General features: G+C 46.3%; 1 protein-coding gene across 5 annotated transcripts in view; it reads left to right on the forward strand.

Annotated features, from left to right (window-relative positions):
- Positions 1–22,772, forward strand: part of Katnip (katanin interacting protein) — a 168,264-nt gene that overhangs the window by 2,825 nt on the left and 142,667 nt on the right. For 4 of the 5 annotated variants that reach the window (XM_050121615.1, XM_050121616.1, XM_050121619.1 and 1 more), the window contains one exon: positions 20,002–20,057. The exons of the other annotated variant lie outside the window; for it this stretch is intronic. In XM_050121615.1, the coding sequence (XP_049977572.1) occupies positions 20,002–20,057 (56 nt within the window). Of the gene's footprint in view, positions 1–20,001; positions 20,058–22,772 lie in introns of those variants that run through there. 5 annotated transcript variants of the gene reach the window in all.

Here is a 22,772-nt window from a genome sequence, read left to right on the forward strand (position 1 = left end):
TGACTAAATTATTTAAAAAAGGAAAGTGGTGTTTCACACCTGTAATCCTACCGCTTGTGAGCCTGAGACAGGAAAAGCCCAGGTCTGAGGCCATCCTGGTTTACAGAGAAAACTGTCTCAGAAAGGCAAGGAAAACAACTCAGATTATTACCCTTGTCATCATCTCTGTTTTGTAAGAAAGGGATTAAGTCCTGGAAACTGCAGAAGTGGCGGAAGCTCCTTGCCACTTGCTTTCCCTTGAAAACCTGATTTTATCTCTGACAACAAATATTGTCAGTTGTTTCCCTGGTGACAGGCTCGCTTCATTTGTGTCTGAGAAAATATCTGTCAGGTCCCCAAATATGAAGAGCCATAATTAGTGTCTTGTTTGTACAAGTTCATATTATAAAAGTGATATTCTATACAAGACACTGTTAGCTCATCTGGCAGCCCCCATCATCTCCAGTGTTTCTGGGAAGAACTACTGTTCTTAACTTGTAGCAGAATTATTGCATGCATACTTCCCATTTCCTCACCTGGAATATTAAAATGATACATATGGACCGAGGCTTAGAATTACTGTTTTACCCAGCTGGTAAAGAATACAACAGCTGTCTATTCTAAGGCTAGAAGCATTTTTGCCCATTTGTGTTTTGCCTCATTCAGAACGCAACCCAGGGGAAGTTGTAGGATTACAGTGGAAATCGCTTTGCCTTAGCAGGCCCCTCTGTTGCCCAGGATCTGTGGATACACTTGGAGACACATTGTTGCAAGGCATTCTGAGAAGTGACTTGGTCACTTCTGCTCTGTCAGCACCTCTGCACTCCTAGAACATGATTATAGCCGCAGAGGAATCTACGTTTTTTGAGCTAGGCTATATACTCTAGGAAGGTATTTACCATAAGATTTAGTTTTAACCTTCAGAAAATCCTATTTTACATTCTAAATTTTAATTAGTTTAAATGTGTGAGGGCCTGTGCCCTAGCATGCTTGTGGAGGCCACCATGTGGATCAGGATCTAACTCAAGCCAGTAGACTTGGTGGCAGGTGCCTTAACCAGCTGAGCCATCTCACTGGTCCCTCCATCCTAATTTTTTTAAACTTTGATTTATGCACTACTTTTCTTTTGATTTTTGAGACACTCACAATGTAGACGAGATTGCTTTCAAACATAGAGAGATCAGCCAGACGGCAGGGGCGCACACCTTTAATCCCAGCACTTGGAAGGCAGAGGCAGGCGAATCTCTGTGAGTTTGAGGACAGCCTGGCCTACAAGAGATCTTGCCTTAGCTAGGCAGTGGTGGTAGCGGACAACTTTAATCCCTGCACTTGGGTCTACTGAGCTAGTTCCAGGACTGCTAGAGCTGTTACACAGAGAAACGTTATCTCGGAAAAAAAAAAAAAATTCAAAAACAAACAGAGAAAGAGATCATGCCTTTCTCTCCCCCCTGGGTGCTGGGATTAAAGGTGTGTGCTACTGTGCCTGGCACTTTTGCACCCAATCGTTACAGACACGTGTCTGATCTGTGGTTGAACATGAACAGCACACTGTAAGTGAATTGTGATTTTAGTCAACTAAGTAACCAGTGACCTTAGAAAAACATTTGCTTCCTAAACTCATAGTTTAAATGTCTAGCAAGTCTCCTCAAGCTGGGCTGTGCTTTGTTCTGCAGTTTGCTGTGCCTGCTTTTCTCTGGCCCGTTGGTTTGACTGAGGCTATTCCATCTCTGTGTTGTATTTTGTGTGATGCTCCAAATTTGGTCTAAGTAACCCTGGATTGTCATCTCAGCTGTGCCTTCCCTGAGCCTGCCTTCCTGTCCATGAGATGGAAATGAAATATGTCTAGGCCAGCTGTGGTGGTGGTGCATACTATAATCCCAGCACTTGGGAGGCTGAGACAAGAAGATTGTGAGTTCAGGAGCAGCTTATGTCCATAGAACCCCTGTCTCAATAAGGAAAATAGAAGAAAGTATTCGTAGTGATAGTTGATGGTATTGGTGCCAGCAGATGGACAGACTTCTTGCAAGCTGCTGCTGAAAAGAAGAGGCATTCTCTATTCCCGTTTCCCTTTCTTCTTCTCTCCCCAAGACTGGGTCTCTTGTAGCCCAGTCTGACCTGCAACTAGATTAAGTTAACTAGATCAAGGTCAACCTTGAACCCTGATCTACCAGCGGTCTCTAACAGAGAAGTGTACTCTTTGTTTAGAAGAATTTTGCATGCTGTGCGGTGGTGGTGCTGGTCTTTAATCCCAGCATTTGGGAGGCAGAGGCAGGTGGGTCTCTATGAGTGCGAGGTGAGTCTGGTTTACAGAGTGAGTTCCAGGACAGGCTCCAAAGCTACATAGAGAAATCCTCCCACACACACACACACACACAAAATTGCGGTTGCTATTTTTTATGCTCATGAAGGTAATTGACCATACAAGCATCCTCCACCTATGAAAATGTTCGCCTTTATATTAAAGTCTAATTTTCTCCAGTGAGATGGTTAAAGAAAAAAATGATTGTACTCGGTCTTCGGGGAACATGATAATTAGAGAAAGGCTCACCACATCAGTGCCATTAGACAGGATTTTAAAGTTGGTTCATTTGTCTTTGCTGCCCGGGAAGCAAATATTCAACATTTCCCCTGTTGATACCGACCGTTTGCTTAGCAAACTTTCTCAAAGATTAATAATGTCAAGCTGAAATTTTGCCTGGCTTGTCTAGATGATCCCAAACTGCAGAACAGGCAGCGGGAACCCCTGAGGCTTTGCTGGGAGCACACTGCTGGTCAGCAGGACAGGAGTTCAGACCTTGTGTGGTCCATACCAGGCTCCTAGGGATGTTTCTGTTTCTTTACTTCTTAAACCAAGCATGAAATAACCAGAAGACTGGTCTTCAGCTGGCAAAATAAATATGTGCCTATGTTCTGTGTCTTCTTTTCTCCTGCATACCTCCAGGTGCCTTTTCTCTTCTATCCAGCAACCACTCCACCCTTTATAGCACTTTAGCTTCCAGGAACTTGGCACATGTGCTCTGCTTGTTTCTGTGGCATTTAGCTAGTGACTCAACATATCAGTGTGTTTGTGCAGCAGGATCTAGAGATGGCAAAATAAATGATTGAAGTGAGGAGTATGGGGATTCGTTATACAGATTTCTCTCTCTCTCTCTCTCTCTCTCTCTCTCTCTCTCTCTCTCTCTCTCTCAATAGTTCCTCATATAGCATAGGCTGACCTTGAATTTACTGTGTAGTGAGGATGATTTGACTTCCCCAAGTGCTGAGGTTAAAGGTGCATATCATCTTTCTTAGTTTTATTCCCATTTTCAGATTTTTTTTTTCTTTTTCTGGGTCTCAGGATGCTGCTCGGTGGAAAATGATTGCCTAGCATGTGCTGGATACTGTATTCCTTCCCTGGTCCAAAAAAAAAAAATTCTGTAAAAGTGACTTAAAAAGATGTTACTCTTTTCTTAAATTGTGTGTATGTGTGACACGTGTGGAGTCAGGACAACTTAGGGGGTCAGTTCTCTCCTACCATATGGGTCTGGGAAGTGAAAGGCAGTACCCTTACCCACTGAGTCATCTCACTGGACCAATGCTCAGTCTTAAAAGGATATGTAGGGGTGAAGAGATGACTCGGTGGCTAAAAGCACTTGTTACTCTTCCAGAGTGTCTTAGTTAGGGTTTCTGTTGCCATGACCATGGCAACTCTTATAAAGAAAAACATTTAATTGGGTTGGCTTGCTTATAATTAGAAGTTTAGTCCATTATCATCATGGCAGGGAGCAAGGCACCATGCAGACAGACATGGTGCTGAAGAAGGACCTGGGAGTTCTTTTATCTTGATAGGCAACTGGAGTGGTCTGAGACACTGGGCATGGCTTGAGTATATATATGAGAGACCCCCCACCCCCACCCCAGAGCCTGCCTCCACAGTGACACACTTCCTCCAACAAAGCCACATGTACTTCAACAAGGCCACACCTCCTAATAGTGTCACTCCCTATGAGTTTATGAGGGTCAACTACATTAAAATATGGAAGAAGCATAGTGAGGAGGGTTCAAAGACTAGGCTCCCAAAGGGAGTAGGTATGGTCATATTGGAAGAAGTGTATCACTGTGGAGGCAGGCTCTGAGGTCGCACATATATACTCAAGCCATGTCCAGTATCTCACACCACTTCCTGTTGCCTGCAAGATGTAGGAATCTCAGCTACTTCTCCAGCACCATGTCTGCTACATGTCGCCATGTCCTGCCGTAATGATAATGGACTAAACCTCTGAAATGGTAAGCCATGCAGTTAAATGATTTCCTTTACAAGAGCTGCCATGTTTATGGTGTCTCTCCACAGCAATAGAAACCCTAACGAAGACACATAGGGAAGACACATTTGGTTTCCAGCATCTTTATTGGGTGAGTCACCACCCATGAGTCCAGCTCCAGGGGATCTGACACCCTCTTCTGGCCTCTGCTGGCATCTTCAGATGCATAGCATGAACAGACATAGGTATAAATAAAAAAAAATAAAAAAAAAAAAAACAAGAGATGTAGCAAGTGTGGATATAGCTCAGCTGGTAAACTGATTTCCTCATAAGTGTGAAGGTCTGGGTTTAATTCCAAAATCCCACATGAAACACTGGGCATTTGGGTGTCTGTAGTCCTGGTGCTGGGGAAATGGTGAGCACCAGGGAGAGATCCTGTCTGAGAGAAAGGACTAGGGCTGCTGCAGTGACTCAGGAAAAGGCACCTGCTGACAAGCCCAGCACCGAGTTTGATCTCTCAGACCCAGATTCTAACAAGTTGTCCTTTGACCCCCATATGTAAACATACAAATGCATGCACAAAATAAATACAAATTTAGTAAGAAAGATGAGCAGTACCCAAGGAAAGACACTTGAGTGTCCTCTGATCTGTACACGCTCATGCACATACATGTACCCACATTCACAAGGTGAAGTAGCAAAGATGAACTCTGCACATCAAGGGTGGCAGATTAACCTGGTGGAGTCATTCTGCATACAGATTTGACTCATAATGTTTAATATTAGCACTAGTTGTCAGCCTTGAAAAGTAGGGAGACTTCTCATCCACAGCTAATCGGGTGTTTTGAAATATCAAGAGGCTAATAATACTGGACTGTAATTCTGCATGGGAATTACTCTTTTACTCTCTCAAGTAGAGGTACCCTGAGAGGGAGGCGTCTTTTCCAGTGCCACTCAGGGCCCTGTGCCTCTCACCTGCCTGAGCCTCTAAAGTCACAGTCCTGTTACTTTTATGGGCTGTGAATTGATATGGGAAGTCCTTCTGTCTATGTGTTGCTTTTATTGGTTAATAAATAAAGAAGCTGCTTTCGGCCAATGGCTTAACAGACTATAGCCAGGCTGGAAGAGATATATATAGAGAGAATAGGCAGAGTCAGGGAGAAGCCATGTAGCCTCCATCAGGAACAGACATGCTGGAACCTTGCCAGTATGCCACAGCCATGTGGCAATACACAGATTAATGGAAATGGGTTAGTTTAGGATATAAGAGCAAGCTAGAAATGCTTAAGCCATTGGCCAAATAGTATTACAACTGATACAGATTTCTGTGCGATTATTTTGTGGTCTGGGCAGCTAGGAATGAACAAGCGGCCTCCTCCAACAGTGAATACCTTCAGAGGTCCCCCTAGACTGCTGGGTTTATATCATGCTATACATAGTACCTGAGAAGAGGTAAGATAGTTTCTGACTCACTGAACTCATAGGCTAGTAAGAAAGTTATGCAAATGGGTGACAACAGTCCAGTATGGGAGTCTAGGAGAGAGTATTTATAAAGAGCACTCCTTTCCCAAAGCATTTTGCCCCTCCTTTTGTACATAAAGTTTTATTGGAACACCACTATGCCCAGTCTCAAACTAAAGTGGCAGAGCTGACTGGTCTCGGCAGAGAACATATTGCCTATGAAACCAAAATACTTAACTGTCTGGCCTGTCCAGAGTCAGTTTGCCAACTGCTGCCATAGAGGATCCAATCTGATTTAAATTCTAGGTAATTCAATGTGCCACTGTGATTGTACTTACCTTAATCGCAGCTAGAAGGCAACAACTTATCTAAAGAGTCTGCTTCGTAGAGTGTCACCACTGGCACACACAGATCAGCCTCCTCGCGAGGCTGGGGAAGACGATAATGGGATAGCCCCCACTGTGGAGGTAGCTTTCTGCTGCTCAGCTTAACTGCCTTGGGGCTCACAGTGTATGGCCCTGTGCCTGTGCCTCTGTTCCCAAGTAGGAGTAGAGGAGGATGGAAGAGCCACTTCTAAGCACTTTAAAGATGAGGAGATAAGACTGCCAGGGAGCACAGTGGCACACACAACCCCAGCACATGGGGGCGCTGAGGCAAGAGGGTCTTGAGTTCCCCACCAATCTGGGCGACAGCCAAATCCATCTCAAAAACAAAACAAGAAGCTATGAACTCCCCGTGTCTTGTGGGTTTTTAAAAACCTGGCCCTTGCAGCTACAAGTGACCTATGGATGTGCCACCTTTATTTGAACAATTTCTCTAGAAAAGCAGTCCTGCTCAGTGCCAGCTCTTATTGTGAGACACCTACCTTTGTCCAAAAGTTTTATACTGGGTTGTATTGGGCCCCTAGCTATATTTTCTCAATTCAAAACTGTGATTTCACGTGATTCCCTGGATGTTCCATTCTCATGATAAGGGGCTTTGGCTACACTGAGCCTGCCTTGTTACTTAGGCCCAGTCCTTCAGTAATGAACAGTGGCTCACTGTTGATCTTGGATATGTGTTGACAGTTTGGCCCCTTTCTGGCTGGTGGCACCAGTATTCAGGAGCTTACATGTGGCATGACACATACTGGCCTTCTCTGTAGGCACCTGAGATTTCACCCAAGCCACCACAGGCAGCTCTCCACTCCTAAGCAGGTCACATTCTTTCCCAGCTTTCTGCTTACTTGTGGTGCGTGCCTGACCAGCTGTACCCTTTCAAGTCATTCCCACCAGACTGGGTGATAGGCCCCAGTATGCAGAAGTACCTCTTGCTGTCCAGGAGGCTTCCACCAGGCTGTACCAGGCTTGGCCTCATGTCCTTTTCCTCTAGAAGTGGAGACACTCTTCTGTTGTTTTCTGAGGCCTGGCAAATGGGTGTTTACTGAATTGACCTTGAACCAGGGAAAGATTAGCCTTTTTGTCCCCTGGAGGATTTCTGGATAATCTCCAGGAAGTGGATTCATAGCTAAGTCTCCAAACATTTTGCATTCCTTAGTTTCCCTAGTGATCAAATTTGACTTCCCCAGACACTGGCCTGTAGAATAGTTCAGCCCAGGCTTGATACCATACTTTGACCAAAGTCCCTCTGCTGTGACTCTGTGGCCTCTTCCTTTCTTTTTGACTAGCATTCTGTCTCCAGTTCTCAGCTCAGTGAAGTTGTGTTCATTCCTAACAACTGCCTTGCCATGGAGCCCACTGCTACCTTGAAACCCTTAATAGATTTTCTGTGTAGTTTAATGTGTGTGTGTGTGTACATTTTCCTCATCAAAGAAAAGTCCTTTAGGTACTTTGTAAGTTAAAATCACAGGTTTCAGCTGGAAGGAACTTAATGGCTCTGTTCCAGAGTTTCATTTTAGAGGCCTTGAATTGTCTGAGTGCTCAAAGGATTCCAGGGGTCTCAAATTGTGAAGTCTACAAGGCCAAGTAATAGATGTGATATGAACAACTGCTGTGGCCAAGGTTTCTCCCAGCCACTCCTTCAGTGCCCTATGACTCCCAAGCCTGCTTGGCATGCTCAGACCATGACAATCTGCCTGCTAGTTTCTCAAAGCACGCGATTTCCTCAGTCTATAAAACAGAAAGCTGAACGTGGTGTTGTCCCGCCTAGTGTGGTGGTGCCCATCTCTGATGCCAGTGCTTGGAGAATGGAAGCAGAAGGATCATGAAACCCTGTCTAGAAAATTAATAAAACCAAACCACAAGAATCACACACACACATGCACACAAAACCCATACTAACAGTGTCTCCCCATTAGGGCATTTATAAGAAGTGTGTGTGTGCCAAGCCCCAAGGCAAAGAATCTGGCATATGAAGTGTATTTGTGTTATTGTCTTTGGTGACAATGTTGCTCTTGTGATCATTGGTTCTGACACATGAGCCTTTGCTTTTCTGACACTGCTGGAGGGACCAACCCCCTAGACTTTGGACTTGACCTCAGCTGCAGGGAGACAACCAGGAAAGGTAGGAGTGGGAATGGGAGGGCGCTATACTGTCTGGCAGCTTCAGGCTTCAGCTCTGCCAGGCAGGATGACAGGCCTTGCACCACCAGATCTTTGCAGTTTTTCACAAGAGTACAGAACTTGAGATTTTGAGTTGTGAATTCTCCAAAGTTTTAGCTGTTGGCTGGGTATGTATATATATATATATATGTTATAGAGACTAGACTAACATCTGTGCCCACATTGAGCTACTGAGTGATTCTTGGATCTAGCCTGATCACTGTTATTTATCAGATATGAAGGCTTATTTAAGGCTCACGGGAGCCGAGAGCCTGATAATGGTAACTTCCAGGGATGGGGGCAGTACCCAGTCTGTTCCAGCCCGTCTCCGCCACTCTTTTCTCAGTATCTCTATTTATGAACTCTTCTGTGCATCTTTTGTTTTAAGCCTGGAGGAACAAGCTATGAAACCCCATAAAAGAGGGTCAGGCCTCCCCTCCCTCCACGGGTGCTTCACTACCCATCAAGCTTCTGTAGAGGAGGAAGTAGGATCGAGCTTCATTGGACTGGGGTGTGTGTGCAAATTCTGACTTAAAAAAAATGCTAGCTCCCCCACTGTAGGGATTGAGAGGGATGCTGGGCATTTGGCAAACACTGGGTAAAACCAACTATTGTGATACACAGCAGCAACCTAAGCTGTTTGGGTGGCTGGAGCAAGAGCGTTGTCATTTCAAAGCCTGCTGGGCTTCATAAAGAAACCTTGTATCCAAAGACTAAACCAAATCAAAACTAAGTCCCCCCCTCCCCCCAAAAAAAACCTTCTGTTTGTGGAAGGCACGTACCTTTTCATCAGGATTCTTTAGGTTTTCATGCACTTTTCATGGCAGTTGAGTAGGTCATTTGGGGGTCATCTTGCTTTGTGTGGCAATCTTTTGTTTTAAGCCTGGAGGAACAAGCTATGAAACCCCATAAAAGAGGGTCAGGTCTCCCCTCCCTCCACGGGTGCTTCACTACCCATCAAGCTTCTGTGGAAGGGGCCAGATAGGTTGTGGAAGGGAATTGAATTTAGTAATTTTGTGACCCGTGTGGAGATAGACTAGAATCCCTTTCAGCCTGGGAATTCTGTTTCCACAGAAGCCACTGGTTACATTATTGAAGTGTAGCTGCCAGCCTGGTGGTGGTGGCGCACGCCTTTAATCCCACCACCAGGGAGGCAGAGGCAGGCAAATCTCTGTGAGTTCAAGGCCAGCCTGGTCTACAAGAGCTAGTTCCAGGACAGGCTTCAAAGCTACAGAGAAACCGTCTCATTTCCCAGTGGTCCACAGTGGACTATCAAACACATTCCTTACATTCTGTTTCAGCACATCAGAAAGCGGTTGGGGTGGGCAGGGAGGTTGGGAAAGTGTGTCAGGTCCAGAAAGCACTTCTCATAGAAGATGATCATGCCCCTCTCAGCTTTGTCCATTCATTCTAGAAACTTCTGCTGATGCTGACTGCAGTCTAGGCGTCATACTAGGTGTGGAGGATTGAGTTTTCGTAAAGCCCCATAGCAGCCTGGTGGAAGAGACAGGCCATGAGCACATGAGAAGCAAAGGGCAGATGGGGATGGGGATGTAGCCTTTGTCCTACTACTCACAAGGCAGAGGAAGAGGCAGAGGCAGGTAGAGCTCTGTGAGTTCAGGCCTACCTAGCAAGTTCCAGACCAGCTAGGACTCCATGGTTGAGACCCCATCTGAAAAAGACAGTGTTTGTGGGAGATTATGGTAGGAGGCAGGAGGGTGAGTTCACTAGAGGAGTTGTAACCCTTTGAGTTGAAAGCTAATTGTTGGTTAGGCAGTGGTGGCAAATGCCTTTTAATCCCAGCACTTGGGCAGCAGAGGCAGGTGAATCTCTGTGAGTTCAAGGCTAGCCTGCCTGGGTCTACAAAAGCTAGTTCCAGGACAGCCAGGACTGTTACACAGAGAAGCCCTGTCTCAAGAAAAAAAAATTGTCTACTGTGGTTTTCTGTCTGTGATGCTGAGACTGGAACGTAGGGCCTTGTTCCTGTTAAACAAGGGCTCTATCTATCAGCTTCTGTTGTTGTTTGTAGATTTTATTACATTTGTGTGTGTGTATGTATATATATATATACATACATACATACATACATACATACATACATACATACTTGGAGGTCAGAGGATAAGCTGTGAGATTCATTCTCTTTCTACCATGGGTGCCCCCCCCCCGTGTGTGTGTATGTGTGTGTGTGTGTGTGTGTGTGTGTGTGTATGTGTACATAGTGTTTAGAGGATAAGATATGAGAGTCCTTTTTTTGTTTTTATTTTTCAGAGAATGGGTTTCTCTGTGTAGCTCTGGAGCCTGCACTGGAACTAGCTCTGTAAACCAGGCTGGCCCTGAATTCACAGAAATTCACCTGCCTCTGCCTCCCAAGTGTTGGGATTAAAGGTGTGCGCCACAGCCGCCCAGCCTTCTCTTTCTACCATGTGGATCTCCTAGAGTTAGAACTCTGGTCCTCAAGTTTGGCAAAAAGTTCTTTTCCTGCTGAGCTACCTTGCTGGCTCTGAGCTTCTACTTAGCTGCTGCCAGAAAGTCTGTGCAAGACTGGAGGCTGGAGCTGGGTGTGATGGAGAACACGTGGATTGAGTTTGAGGTCAGCTTGGGCCACAGAGTGAAGGAGCTAGGGGGAGTTCAGGATCTAGAACACGAGCCAGGGGCTAGAAGAGGAACAGTGAAAAAGACTGAAGAAGTTTGGAGTGTATTTGGGAGCCAGAGTTCAGAGAACAAGCCCAGTAGATATGGGCAGAGGGTTTATAAGTTGTTTATGCATTGTCTTTCTTGTGCCTGACGGTGGATTTGAGACCCCTGGACAGGTAGGCGCTGCCACCCAGGCCTGGCAGTCTCAGCTGCCATGCTGCCTTGTTCTGCTCGCAGACAGCTGGGTGTGAGGCTGCAAGCCAATGCAAAGCATGCCGTGCAGCTTATAAATTCCACTTCCAGCTGCCAGCTGCAATTTGGATGTGGAAGGGAGAGGAGGGTCTTAGCATGACTTGTTTATCTCAGGTGATTTGGCTGTAAACTGGGCCCTGGGAATTCTAGTTACAAGGAAGATGCAAAGGAAGAGTGACAGAAATATGGTTTCAGGCTTTCAGTGTAGAGTGTAGCTTAAAGGCCCAGCTCTTCCTGGGGGCATGTGGGGAGCAAAGCAAGCCTTTACCTGGCTCCTGCTCTTGCCTACTGGATTTCTAGCAGATCCTTTTAAGTTTCCTCAAAAGTGGCTCTTGGACTTAGAGGTGAGGAAATATCCCTTGGTATCTATATCTGTCCTACCTGATCTGGGCCCCCAGTGGTGAAGTCCACGGGTGATCAAGTCTTCTGGGTGTGTTTAAGTATAACCTATGTACTCCCTTCCTTTTCTTCTGAACCCACTCTAGGTTACAGCACCTAGTGCGATGTGCACACTGTGAGAAACAATTTATGCTGTGTTTAGAAAACAGTGACAAGAAAAGTACTGCACGTTGTAAAGATGCTTTCCCCAAGTATTTTCTCTTTGCTGTTAATTGAATCTGCACACGCAGGCCTGTGAACAGGAGGGTCTGACTGCCACTGGGAAAGAAGTAATTTTCCAGTTTCCTGCCTACTTACTGTTGTATTGCTGGAAGAGACCCCGCGACCTCATAAAAGAAAGAATTTAATCGGAGGCTTACTAACAGTTTCAGAGGGTCTGTCCATGGTCATCATGGCAGAAAACATGGCAGCAGGCAAGCAGGCAGGCATGGGATTCACAGCTTACAGCTTGATCCACAAGTAGCATGGAGGAGAGGAGAGGAGAGACAGAGACAGAGAGATGGCCTGCTGCAGGCTATGGAATCCTCCAAGTCCACCACCAGTGACACACTTCCTCCAGCAAGGCTACGCCTGTTAATCCTTCTCAAATAGTGCCACTTCCTAGTGACTAAGCATTCAAATATATGGCCATTCTAATTCAAACCACCACAGTTACCTATTACGTTGGAAAGTGGAGACCTGTTTTGAATTTTTAGGGATCATTTATCAGGCCAGTGGGATGGTTAATTGGGTAGAGAAGTTTGCTGTCAAGCCTGAGTTTGACCCCTGGAACCCACAGGGTAAAAGGGGAGAACCAACTCCCACAGGTTGTCCTCTGACTTCCAAATTAGCCAGCCCCCCCCACCTGCAAAATAAATGTAATAAAAATAATTTATCAACTTTTAAAAACCTAAAGCTCTCTCATAACACCAATTTAACAATTTCTCTGGAAAAATCAAAACTGACAAAACAAGCCAGGTGTGGTGTACATACCAGTAATCTCAGTGCCGAGGAGGCTGGCGCAGGAGGATTGCCAGGAGTTCAAGATCAGCCTGGGTTACAGAGTCTTTAACAACAACAAAAGTCCAAAAAAGCTAGCAAGAGAAGGCTCACGTCCCTCCACAGAAACCCATTTTGAAGCTGAGCTCCCTGTGAGGCTGGACAGCCGCTCTTCACACTGTCCCAGTCTTGCCGCACTGCGGCTTTATCTGCTTGACTCTGATGTGTGTGTACAGTACAGAAGGTAGAAGCCAGAATCAGCCTTCCTAGGCACACAGAAGTTGAAGTGGGGCCGAGGGTACGGGGAGTGTGGGTGGAAATGACACTGGGTCTTGAGGGCTGTGTTGGCATCATACTTGCTAGATTTCCTTCCTTGCTCGGGATCTTGGGCAAGTTGTTTTACTTCTTTGACTCAGAGCTTGTGATTGAGAGTAAGGAATCCTAAGAGTCATTGTCGTGAGAGAGTCAGTTTAGTGAGAGCATCTCCACCGCCGCAGGATAGATCTTGACCAGCCTTCTTTAATCTTCCCCTTCTTTATCTTCTCTAGCTGTTCCATAAAACCTTTGCCCTCAGATTAGGAGGTCCCCGTAGGCTTTAGCTGAGCTGTTGTCACTTCCTTCTTATCTCCTGCATTCTGGAGCCGTCTCTTGAGAGATTTGTCCTTCTGCAGATGCCGTTCTTCCAACGAGCTTCCAGGCCCGAGGTTCACGGAGATGCCCGTGCCCTCAACACACTGCCTTTAAGCCCTCTCAGGCTTCCCATGGAAAAGCCTTTAGCACTTCTCGTATGTTATATTTTCCTAAATATTTTGATTTCTATTTTTCTTGTATGTGCATGTGTGCATGTGTGGGGGTTCCTTTTGTATGTGGAGGCCCAAGGTTGATATCGGGAGTCGTCCTGGCTCTTCTCCTTTATTCATTGCGGCAGAGTCTCCCAGTTCAGCCCAGAGCTTGCTGATGTCTCTTGCTGGTCTCCCTAACCAGCTTGTTCTGGGGCTTTCCCATCTCCACCCTCTGAGACGGGAACCAGAAGAGATCTTCCATTCTCACCCGGCACTTATACACACTCTTGGAGCCAAACACCATTTAACCACTGAACCATCTCCCCAGCTCACCCTTCCTTTTCTTTCTTTCTTTCTATCCTTAAAGCAAAGGCTCTCAGCTGGGCTGTGATGATGCACACCTTTAATCTCAGTACTCAGAGGGCTGAGACGTGCAGATCTGTGTGAATTCAAGGTCAGCCTGGTCTACAGACAGGCTTCAAAGCTACAGAGAAACCCTGTCCAGACCTCCCCACTACAAAGGCTCTCTCTCCTTTTAAAGGATTTATTTACTTTTATTTTATTAGTGTTTTACCTACATTTGTCTGTGCACCACATACATGCAGTTCCCATGGAAGCCAGAAGAGGGCATCAGGTTCCTAGACCTGGAATTAGAGATAATTGGATACTGGAAACGGAATCCAGGTCCTCTGTGAGAGCAGCCAGCACTTCTACCTGCTGAGCCATCTCTCCAGCCCCTGTAGCTTATTAGATGTAAGAGTCAATCTTATAAGAGTAAAGAGTAAGTCATCTAGAATTCTAGTCACTTCTTACTTTCAGTATTGGGCATTGCACTCAGGACCTTATGTATACCAGGCAAGAGCTCTACCACGGAGCCCCAACCCTCTTTCAGCCCTTGAATGTTGCTTTCCATCCTGTGGCTTGCCATGCTTTTCCAGTAGTTCTCCACTGATTCAAGTGCCCTCAGAGCCAGAAAGAGGGTATGAAGCCCCTGGAGCTTGTCTTTCAGTCGGTTGTAAGCTGCCCGACATGGGTGCTGGGAACCAAATGCAGGTCCTCTGCAAGAACCCCATGTGCTCTCAAACCCTGAGCCATCTCTCCAGCCCCCGTCTGGCAAATTATGATACCTTGGATACCTCACGCACAAACTTCCTGCTTATGAAAGCTGTGGACTTCACAGCAAGTTTCTAGTAAAGATGTTGCTAGCTCCAAGGGAAAATGGCCTTTGTGCTTCTGAGCATGTTGCTAACGTGCTTTCCAAAGGAGCTAAGCCATTTTGTGTTCTACCATCAGACAGTTAGGTGAGAGGGATACTTTTAGGTAAATTAAATTGCATGAACACAGACAAAGTTCTACACAAACTCAGACAGCAGAATGAATAATTTGGCTTCATTAGTCACAAGGTGGAAGTACCATCATTCTCCTTGGGACAAACGAGTCCTTTATTCTAGTTCCTTGCAATGAAATCTGTGGCCAAGGCTTTCTGTGCTTGTGGGATTTGCACGAGTCACCTTTATTCTCCAAAGCCCAGAAGGGAAAATGGAATGCCAAACCTGTCCCTCCATGGTTGGCATTTGTTCCGGATCTTCTCAGGAAGCCATCTGGCGGGAAGGGAGTGCCAGCTTCACCAGGGAGCCATTTGCTTCTAATCTCTTTATTAATTGCTCTGGGAGCCTGAGACAGATTAAACGCTGCATCACAGAACAACTGCTTCTCTCACGCACCTCCCCAGCACTTTGCTGTACCATCACTGTTCTTAAACTAGGCTTAATGACCCGGCTGAGGGACAGTGACACATGGTGGTTAAGACAGTCTACCTCTGGGCCCCTCTGCTTACTAGCTTCCTGATATCGCCAGTGTCCCAACCTCTTTGAGTCTCATGACCTCATCTGACACTGGGTACTAGTATACACGTTTCCATTTGGAGCCCAGTATCTGGCACATGCTAAGCCCTGGCCACAGGTGCAACCCATGGTGATGGTGATCCTGGTGCCAGTGATAGCGATGGTGACAACAGTGAAGGGCGCACTTTTGTGACAATAAGTAAATCTTGCAGTCGCTCACCTGCAGTTCACCTTTCCTTACCTCACTGGTTTATACCAGTGTAAATACTAGCCTTCCTCTAAAGCAGGAATTACTCCATCCCCAGCACCGACAAAATTATATATAGATATAAAAGCAAGCCTTTGTCAAAATCTGGCCCGCTGCCTGCTTTTGTAAATAAAGATTTATTCAAACAGTAGTGCTGTTTAATTGTCTATTACCTATTACTACTTTTGCTCTATAATAGCAAAGTATCAGCGCTAGAGACCTTAGAGTCTTATGACCTTAGGCATTACACACCAATAATGTGTGTGTGGCCTTTTATAGAAGCTGTTTACTGATCCCTGGTTATCAAAAGTGGTTGTGAGTGTTCAGGAAGCTGCCTCTCCATAGCAGCTGGCTGCAGACAGGTGGCTAGCATAGTAGCTCTGTGGCAGCCAGGTGCCGACCTTCCATGAATATAGAGCTGGGCCCCTCCCATATGCCCCACCTCTTTCCCCTGTCTGACTAGAGAAACATAGAGGGAGCAGCTGAATAGGGATAGTTTAATGGCTTTCCATAAAGATATATTTTGCATGTGTATTTTATCGTGTACTATATATTTCCATACACACCAGCTTTTACACGCAGGCATTAGTCTGCAGCAGTGGGTCGGAAAGCTGTGCCCTGTCCTGTACATTATGAGTGGCTTAAGTTTATTTTTAAGGGTAATTTTGACATGATTTTTCTCTTGCCTGATGACTTCAGATGAAGACATGACTCCCACAAAATAGGCAATAGTGAATATTATCTACATCTAGGGCAAAGTAAAACTGAAGTGTCAGATCCTAACCACTGACAATAAATCCTAAGTGCAGATAAAGCCCTTCTCCAGCCATAAAGGAGGGAACGTGTTCTATTTACAAAAGCTCAGCGGGATCACGTCTCTTTTCATTTCCCCGGGCACACATCTGTCCTCGAAAGCGAAGCACACACATAGCATTTACATCTGGCCTTATTTATTGCTCTGGAGCTGATGCAGGCAGGTCACCTTGCAGAGTGCAGAGAGCCACCTCTTTCATTTTGCAGGCAGTGTATATTGATATTAATGTCACCTTCTCCCACTTCTCTCTCTTGGTTGTTGTAAGAATAAATGAGCTACGTGTAGGAAGACACCCCAAGATGTCAGATGCAGGCAGGTACAGTGGAATCTGAGTCCATTCCTTCTATGTCTGCCAAGAAGTGGTCATCATGGAGCTTCCTGCATGAGAGGGAGGCTCCTGGGCGTGAGGACCCAGCCAGCTTCCAGGGAGGTTAGATACAAATGTTTGTAATTAGAGTGTGTTATCTTCATTGGAAGAAAAGCAAATTATTTTCCAATTTAATGAATAAGACACTTTTAATTAACTCCAGTAGAGAGATGTGCTTTCAAGTTTTAAAGTTTGTGTGACCCACCTGCAAGTTTTGTTTTAACTGTTGAAATTTTATCTTTGTATGTGCTTGTGGTGTGGTGATGGAACACAAGACCTTATGCATGCTAGACAAACACTCTGCTACCATTTGGCCATTCCCCAGGCCACAACAGAATTTTAGGAGATGAAGCAAACCCAGTGCTGATTTGGACGGACTTGCCTTCATTTGATTTTATCTGCTTCTCACTAGGTGGCTCTAGCCGGCTTCAAACCCACAGCAGTCTGCCTGCCTCTGCCTTCCAAGTGCTGAGATTAAAGGCGTGCACCACCACATCCAGCTTTGACACAATCCAGAAGGCAGTTAATGCCCCAGAGAGCCTGGGACTTAGCTCTGGTTCCAGACTGCTCTGTGTTCTCCCAGAGCAGAGCCTCAGTTGGTGTGACTGGTGAAGGAAGGACCTGGCTGGACATAGGCTGCCTCACTGACCCCTAACTGCCCTCCTGCTACCTGCCTTGCCCTGGTCCAGCACTGTTACCACTGTGGCAGTATCTTGGTCTTTTGGCATCCCTGGCCTCCAGCTCATGCGCCTCTTTGAGCTCAGACCCATCTGGGTCTGCTTTGTGTGGGCAGACTAGGTTACCTGTCATATCGTGTGGCCAGCCAGCCGAAGGATCTGCTTGGAATCCACAGGCTGACAGCCAGAGCTGATGTGGCTAAGGGCTTCTGGAATGTTCTCTCTAGGTCCTATCCCATAACATTGGGTTTCATGAAGCCATGATTAAATTAGCCCAAGAAATATATCCTGATTCTTGAGACCCTGGTCTCTTTTTGGTTGATTTGATTTGGTTGGCATGTGTGTAAATTAGTAAACTTTGTGTGGGGGGTGGGCAGGGGTGGAGAACAGGTGCCTGTGAAGACCAGAAGAGGGTGTCTGCATCCCTGGAGCTGGAGTTACAAGTGGTTGTGGGCTGCCTGGTATAGGTGTTGGGAATTGAACTTGGGTCCTCTGCAAGAAGCTCTTGGCCACTGAGACATCTCTCCAGCTATAAACTTTATTTTTTAAAGCAATTTTGTATTCATAGAAAGATTAAACAGAAAGTACAAAATTCCCATATAATTCCCATCTTCATATAAAACCGCCCTCCTCATCATTTTTGTGTTGCTGGGATTGAGACCAGGACCTTGCTCGACACTCTGTCACTGGATATATCCCTGGTCTTCCCCGCCATGGGACTCCATGGCACAGTGCCTTATTCTACGCTCTTTACGATCACTGAATTCTAAGTAGTTTGTTGTCTTAAGGTGGAAAGGAAAAAACTTAAGGCGGTTGTCTGGATCTCAAGGCATGCTGAAGTTTCCCATCTGTCCCTCCTATCCCGACATGGCTGTCTGTCCCAGGGCAGGTGACCCAGGACCCTGTACAGCATCAAAGCTCACAAACAGGATTAGCCCCATTTTACCCCTCCCTTCGTGTATCAAAACAACTTCAAGTTCCTGGGACCGAGATTCTGTGTCTGGGCGGGGTGTCAGCCCTGGTGTGACATACTGAGATATGGAGCATGGGGTTACATATAGTCATGGTTGCCCCAGGGGACTAGCCCTGTAAACTGTGGAGAGAGGAAAAGAGAAAAGGTTGGATTAAGGGGACATTGTGAGCAGAACAGAGGTGGTGCCAGGTTTCTGTTACTCTAGCAAATTCCTGAGAATATCAGTTTATAGAGGAAGTGGTTGATCTCACAGTTCGGGAGGCTTTAGCCTTGGTTGGTCTCAGGGCCCATTGATTTTGGACCTGTGCAGCAGCTGGGTGGTGGGAGCATTTGGAGGATGCTGTTCACCTCATGGTGGCCAGGAAGCAAAGAGAGAGAAGGGCCCAGTTCCCAGTAAGACTTTACCTCTCTCCCCTGGGCCTTAGCTTCAGAAGATTTTGTCACCTTCCAATAAACCCATAAACTCCCAGCACTTGGGAGGCAGGGGCAGGCGGATCTCTGTGAGTTCAAGGCCAGCCTGGTCTACAGAGCAAGTGCCAGGACAGGCTCCAAAGCTACAGAAAAACCCTGTCTCGAAAAACAAAACAAAACAAAAAAAAGCTGGGACCAAGGCACATGGCATCTTGGTCACTTTCTTGGTGCTGGGACAGAATACCTGAAAACAGCATAAGGAAGGCCAGGTTTGATTGTGGCTCACAGTTGTGAGGCTCCGTGTGTCAGGAGAGGCATAGGAACAGTGATGACTTTGTCTAGCAGCATTCTCATGCGAGGCCTTGTCTGTTCACACGGCATGTGCCAGGAAACAGAGAATACGGACCAGGACCAGGTGGCTACAACTTTCAAAGGCCAACCTCCTGCTTCTTCCAGCCAGGTCCTACCTCCTAAAAGCTCAAAGCATGACCTATGGACACTCAAGACCCAACGTTAGCAGCAGATGACATGAAAAATATCTACAACAAATACCTTTTGTCTGAGACTCGGCCCCCATCTGCTCTTTCTCCCTGGACTGTCACTAAGCCTGTTGCTTCTGCCTTCTGAGAGCTCTTACCTAATAGGATGTGTGGTTGTGGCGATCACAAAGAGCCACCTGGGAGTCAAGTGGGGCAGTTTAATAGGTTTACTGACTACAATGACTTCTGTTTTAGATTTCAATGCCAAGGCAGTCAGTCTATCAGGAGCTCTTCTAGTGGACACTCCCATCACAGTGTGAAAATGTGCTTTCGGAAGGGTGCGTTTGCAGGGGATGATGCCTCCTGAGTGTACGCATACCTTCAAATGCTAGTCTAAGGCCTTCTCAGGAAAGCAACTATTCCCTCTGAAATGGCCCATTACATGAAGCGCATGTGATTACTGCTAATTCACTTCTGCACGTCACCTGAACTGTGAGCCTGGGGTTTGGTGCAGCGCCTCGGAATGCACCCACCTAAGTTTATGGCTGTGCACACAGCAGAAGGCACTTTTATGGAAGGCGTTCTATGTAATTCCAAACAATTTAATAGAAATGTAATTCGACAGGGAAAACTACAGTCCCTTGGCCCTTTCAGAGTGCAGATAATGGCCCAGATTAAAGGGCTAGAGCTTTGTTCATTACAGTCAAATACTGTGAGTGTGTGAATTACCATTTTCCTTGCCGTTGGTCCATTTCAAAAGTGTACCATTTTCCCATTATAATAACAGGCTACATTTTCTTAGAATCATCTCATTATGATTGGTCCTGTCTTTCTAGTTTGCAAATAAAAAGCTTTTGTGGTGATAAACTAGCTATTCCCAAGCAGCCTTAATCTCTGCTTCTGCTTTTGAACTGCTACAGGTCAGGCCCTGCGGAAGGTGGAGAGAAGCCGGTCCTGCTCTCGGGAGAGAAAGGAGGTAACTGCACCCACTGCTGTTTGCTAGAGCCTGGAGATGGGAGAGTGTGAGCAGGCATTCTGTGACCTCCTTCTCCTTTCTCTTGAAGAAGAAAGTTCCTAGACCAAGTCCTGGGCCAAGTGAGAGCTGGCAGCTAGACATGTCGGCCCATTGTCACCTGTGATGATGAACTTTTGCTGAGCACATCTGCTGGTGTGTCTTATACTCCGGATCTCAGTGGCATTTAGTCTCTGAGTCTGTGAGTCGGCAGTCTGGCCTTCCCCGGGGGTCTTGCTGACAGGCCAGGCTCCCTGCTCTCACTAGGGCCTGCTGGTGTCTGTAGGACTTGCTGGGTACGAGTCTAGGCGCCTTATTCTCCACGTGCTGTCTGTTTCTAGCTCCAACCATCAGTCAGGTGTGCTCACGGGGAGTTTCCAGGGTCGAAGAGGAGGAAGCGCCAGCTGCAAGACCTTATGAGTCTTGGGTTTCCAAAGGGTACAGGTTCACTTCCATCTCTTCTAAGAATAAAAGGTTGGTTTTCAACCTCAGCTGGGTCTAGGAGCTTCAAAGCAAACCATAAGGCAGGACAGGTTTAAAGGATGTGGGAAATAAGCAGAAAGGAAGAGGGGAGAGGGTGGAGAATTGGCTTTTCCTTTTTCCTTTTTTCTTTTCTCTCTTTCCTTTTCTCCCGAGACATGGGCTCTAAGCCCAGCATCAAATAGTCTAGAACTTACAATAGAGCCCAGGCTGGCCTTGCACTAGAGATGCTCTTACTCTTCTCAAGTCCTGGAATTACAGGTGTGTGCCACCACCCCCTGATCCAGGCCTCACCTCGTGTCTCTTTGGTTTTGAGCCTGGCCTTTAATGACTGAGCCTTCCCTCCAGCCATGGACTCACTTTGACAAAACATTTGGCCATTCTCGAAAGCTGCCGCCTTGAGCCTATTTGCTTAGGACCTCAGCACTGGGTCTGAGCGATGTGCATTGTATACTTAGAAGAGAAGTGGCCCAGGATCACTGCACTACAGTCTGAGAAACTATCATTAGGCAGAGGAAGTAGGATTGAAGGGTAGAAACCAAGTCTCCTAACCCTGTTTGCAGTATCAAGAAAGGCTTGCTGGGCTTGGGAGAATGGGTCAGCAGTCAAACAGATGCACTGATCTAGAGATCCATATAGGATCCCAGCATCCATATAGGATGTATACTGTAACTCCAGTTCCAGATCTGACACTCTCTCCTGGCCTCCACAGATGCCTGCACTCACGAGCGCATACCCACACAGGCACACACATATGCATAATTAGAAATAAAATTAATCTTAAGAAAAAAAGAAAGGTGGATAGGCTATAATCTCCATTCTTGGAAGGCCGAGGAAGGATTATTTGAAGTTCAAGGTCAGTCTAGCTTGTATAGCAAGACCTTGTCTAAAAAACATGAAGGGAGGAAAGAAGTCTTTGTATGGAGATGATAGATAGCTGCCTCTTAAAGAATGAGCAGGAGGTTTTTAGTCCAAGGAAACAACATGGTCAAAGTCAGAGAGACGTGAATAAAGAAAACCTTTAAACATGACCTTTAAAATTCAAGCAGGCGGGAAGTGACATAAGGACCATATATTACCATAGGGTTCTTTGATCAAATCCTGTGTTTCTGGGGGTGGGGGACTGATGGAATAAGTCAGGCCTCCTATTCTTTCTCCCTCTGCTCTCTCTTAGCAACGGAACCTCTTAATTGCTACTTTCCCAGCATCTCCATTGTACCAATTGCCTGTGAACATTTCAGATCGCTTCTCTTCTAAACAGTGCTTGAAGTAAAAAAGAAAACATGAGGCTGTTTATCTCAATGCCCAGGTTTAATTCTGAAAGATATTTAAGATGGCTTCAGGCCCGCTGAAAAAGAGGGTGCTGGCTGACTGTCTCAATAGGCTTCCAGTTTGGTTAGAAAAACAAAGAACAAGGCTAATAGCACATTTGTTTAGGGGGTTCTTTCCCTGATCACCTGAACTTGTCCTCCCCAACCCTGCCTTCTTGGACCCCTCCCCTCACTACTTGGTGGCACTGTGTGCCTTCTGCAGGTTGCCAGCCATAGATCAAGCCATGTCACCATGAAAGGTGAGAAAGATAAGCTCTCTTTGTCAGGGCTGGTTGGAACAACCAGCAGCTGGGGATGAGTGTCCTGTTCCTTCTCCAGTGAAGGCCTGTGGGCCACTCCCCAGAGGGTGGGGTGGAATGCAGTTTCCACCTGGGTCAGATGAGGACTGTGCCTGTGTGGGTCATGAGCTGACACAGTGAGGGGTGTGTGTGGGTTCCAGTGAGCTTGCCAGGCCTCATTCAGCTGTGTTTGGCTCACACCCTATTAAACCCCTCTCTCTCTCTCTCTCTCTTCCTTTTTCTCCCCACATCCCCACTCCCATGTATGTGTGTGAGTCTATACAGGTGTATGTGTGCGGAGGCTCAGAGTTGAAGTTGAGTGTATTACTCTATTACTATTGCTCTTCTCTGTAAAAAACGGTCTCTCCCTACTCTCTGAGTTTGCCTATTCCACCTAGTCTAGCTAGCCTGCTTTCCCCAGGGATCCTCTGTCTCCCAGGTACTGGTATACAGGTGGTTGCCACCCCTGCCAGGCTTTTGTGTCTGTTCTGGGGAATCCAAATTCTTGTCTTCACTCTTGTGAGGGAAATGCCTTATTCATTGTGCTGTACCTCCAGCTCTTGAACCTGTGATTTTCCACCTCTGCCTCC

The sequence above is a fragment of the Alexandromys fortis genome, unplaced genomic scaffold, assembly GCF_014885135.2.
Source record: "Alexandromys fortis isolate MF-2015 unplaced genomic scaffold, M_Fortis_MF-2015_v1.1 scaffold_199, whole genome shotgun sequence".
Lineage (NCBI taxonomy): Eukaryota > Metazoa > Chordata > Mammalia > Rodentia > Cricetidae > Alexandromys > Alexandromys fortis.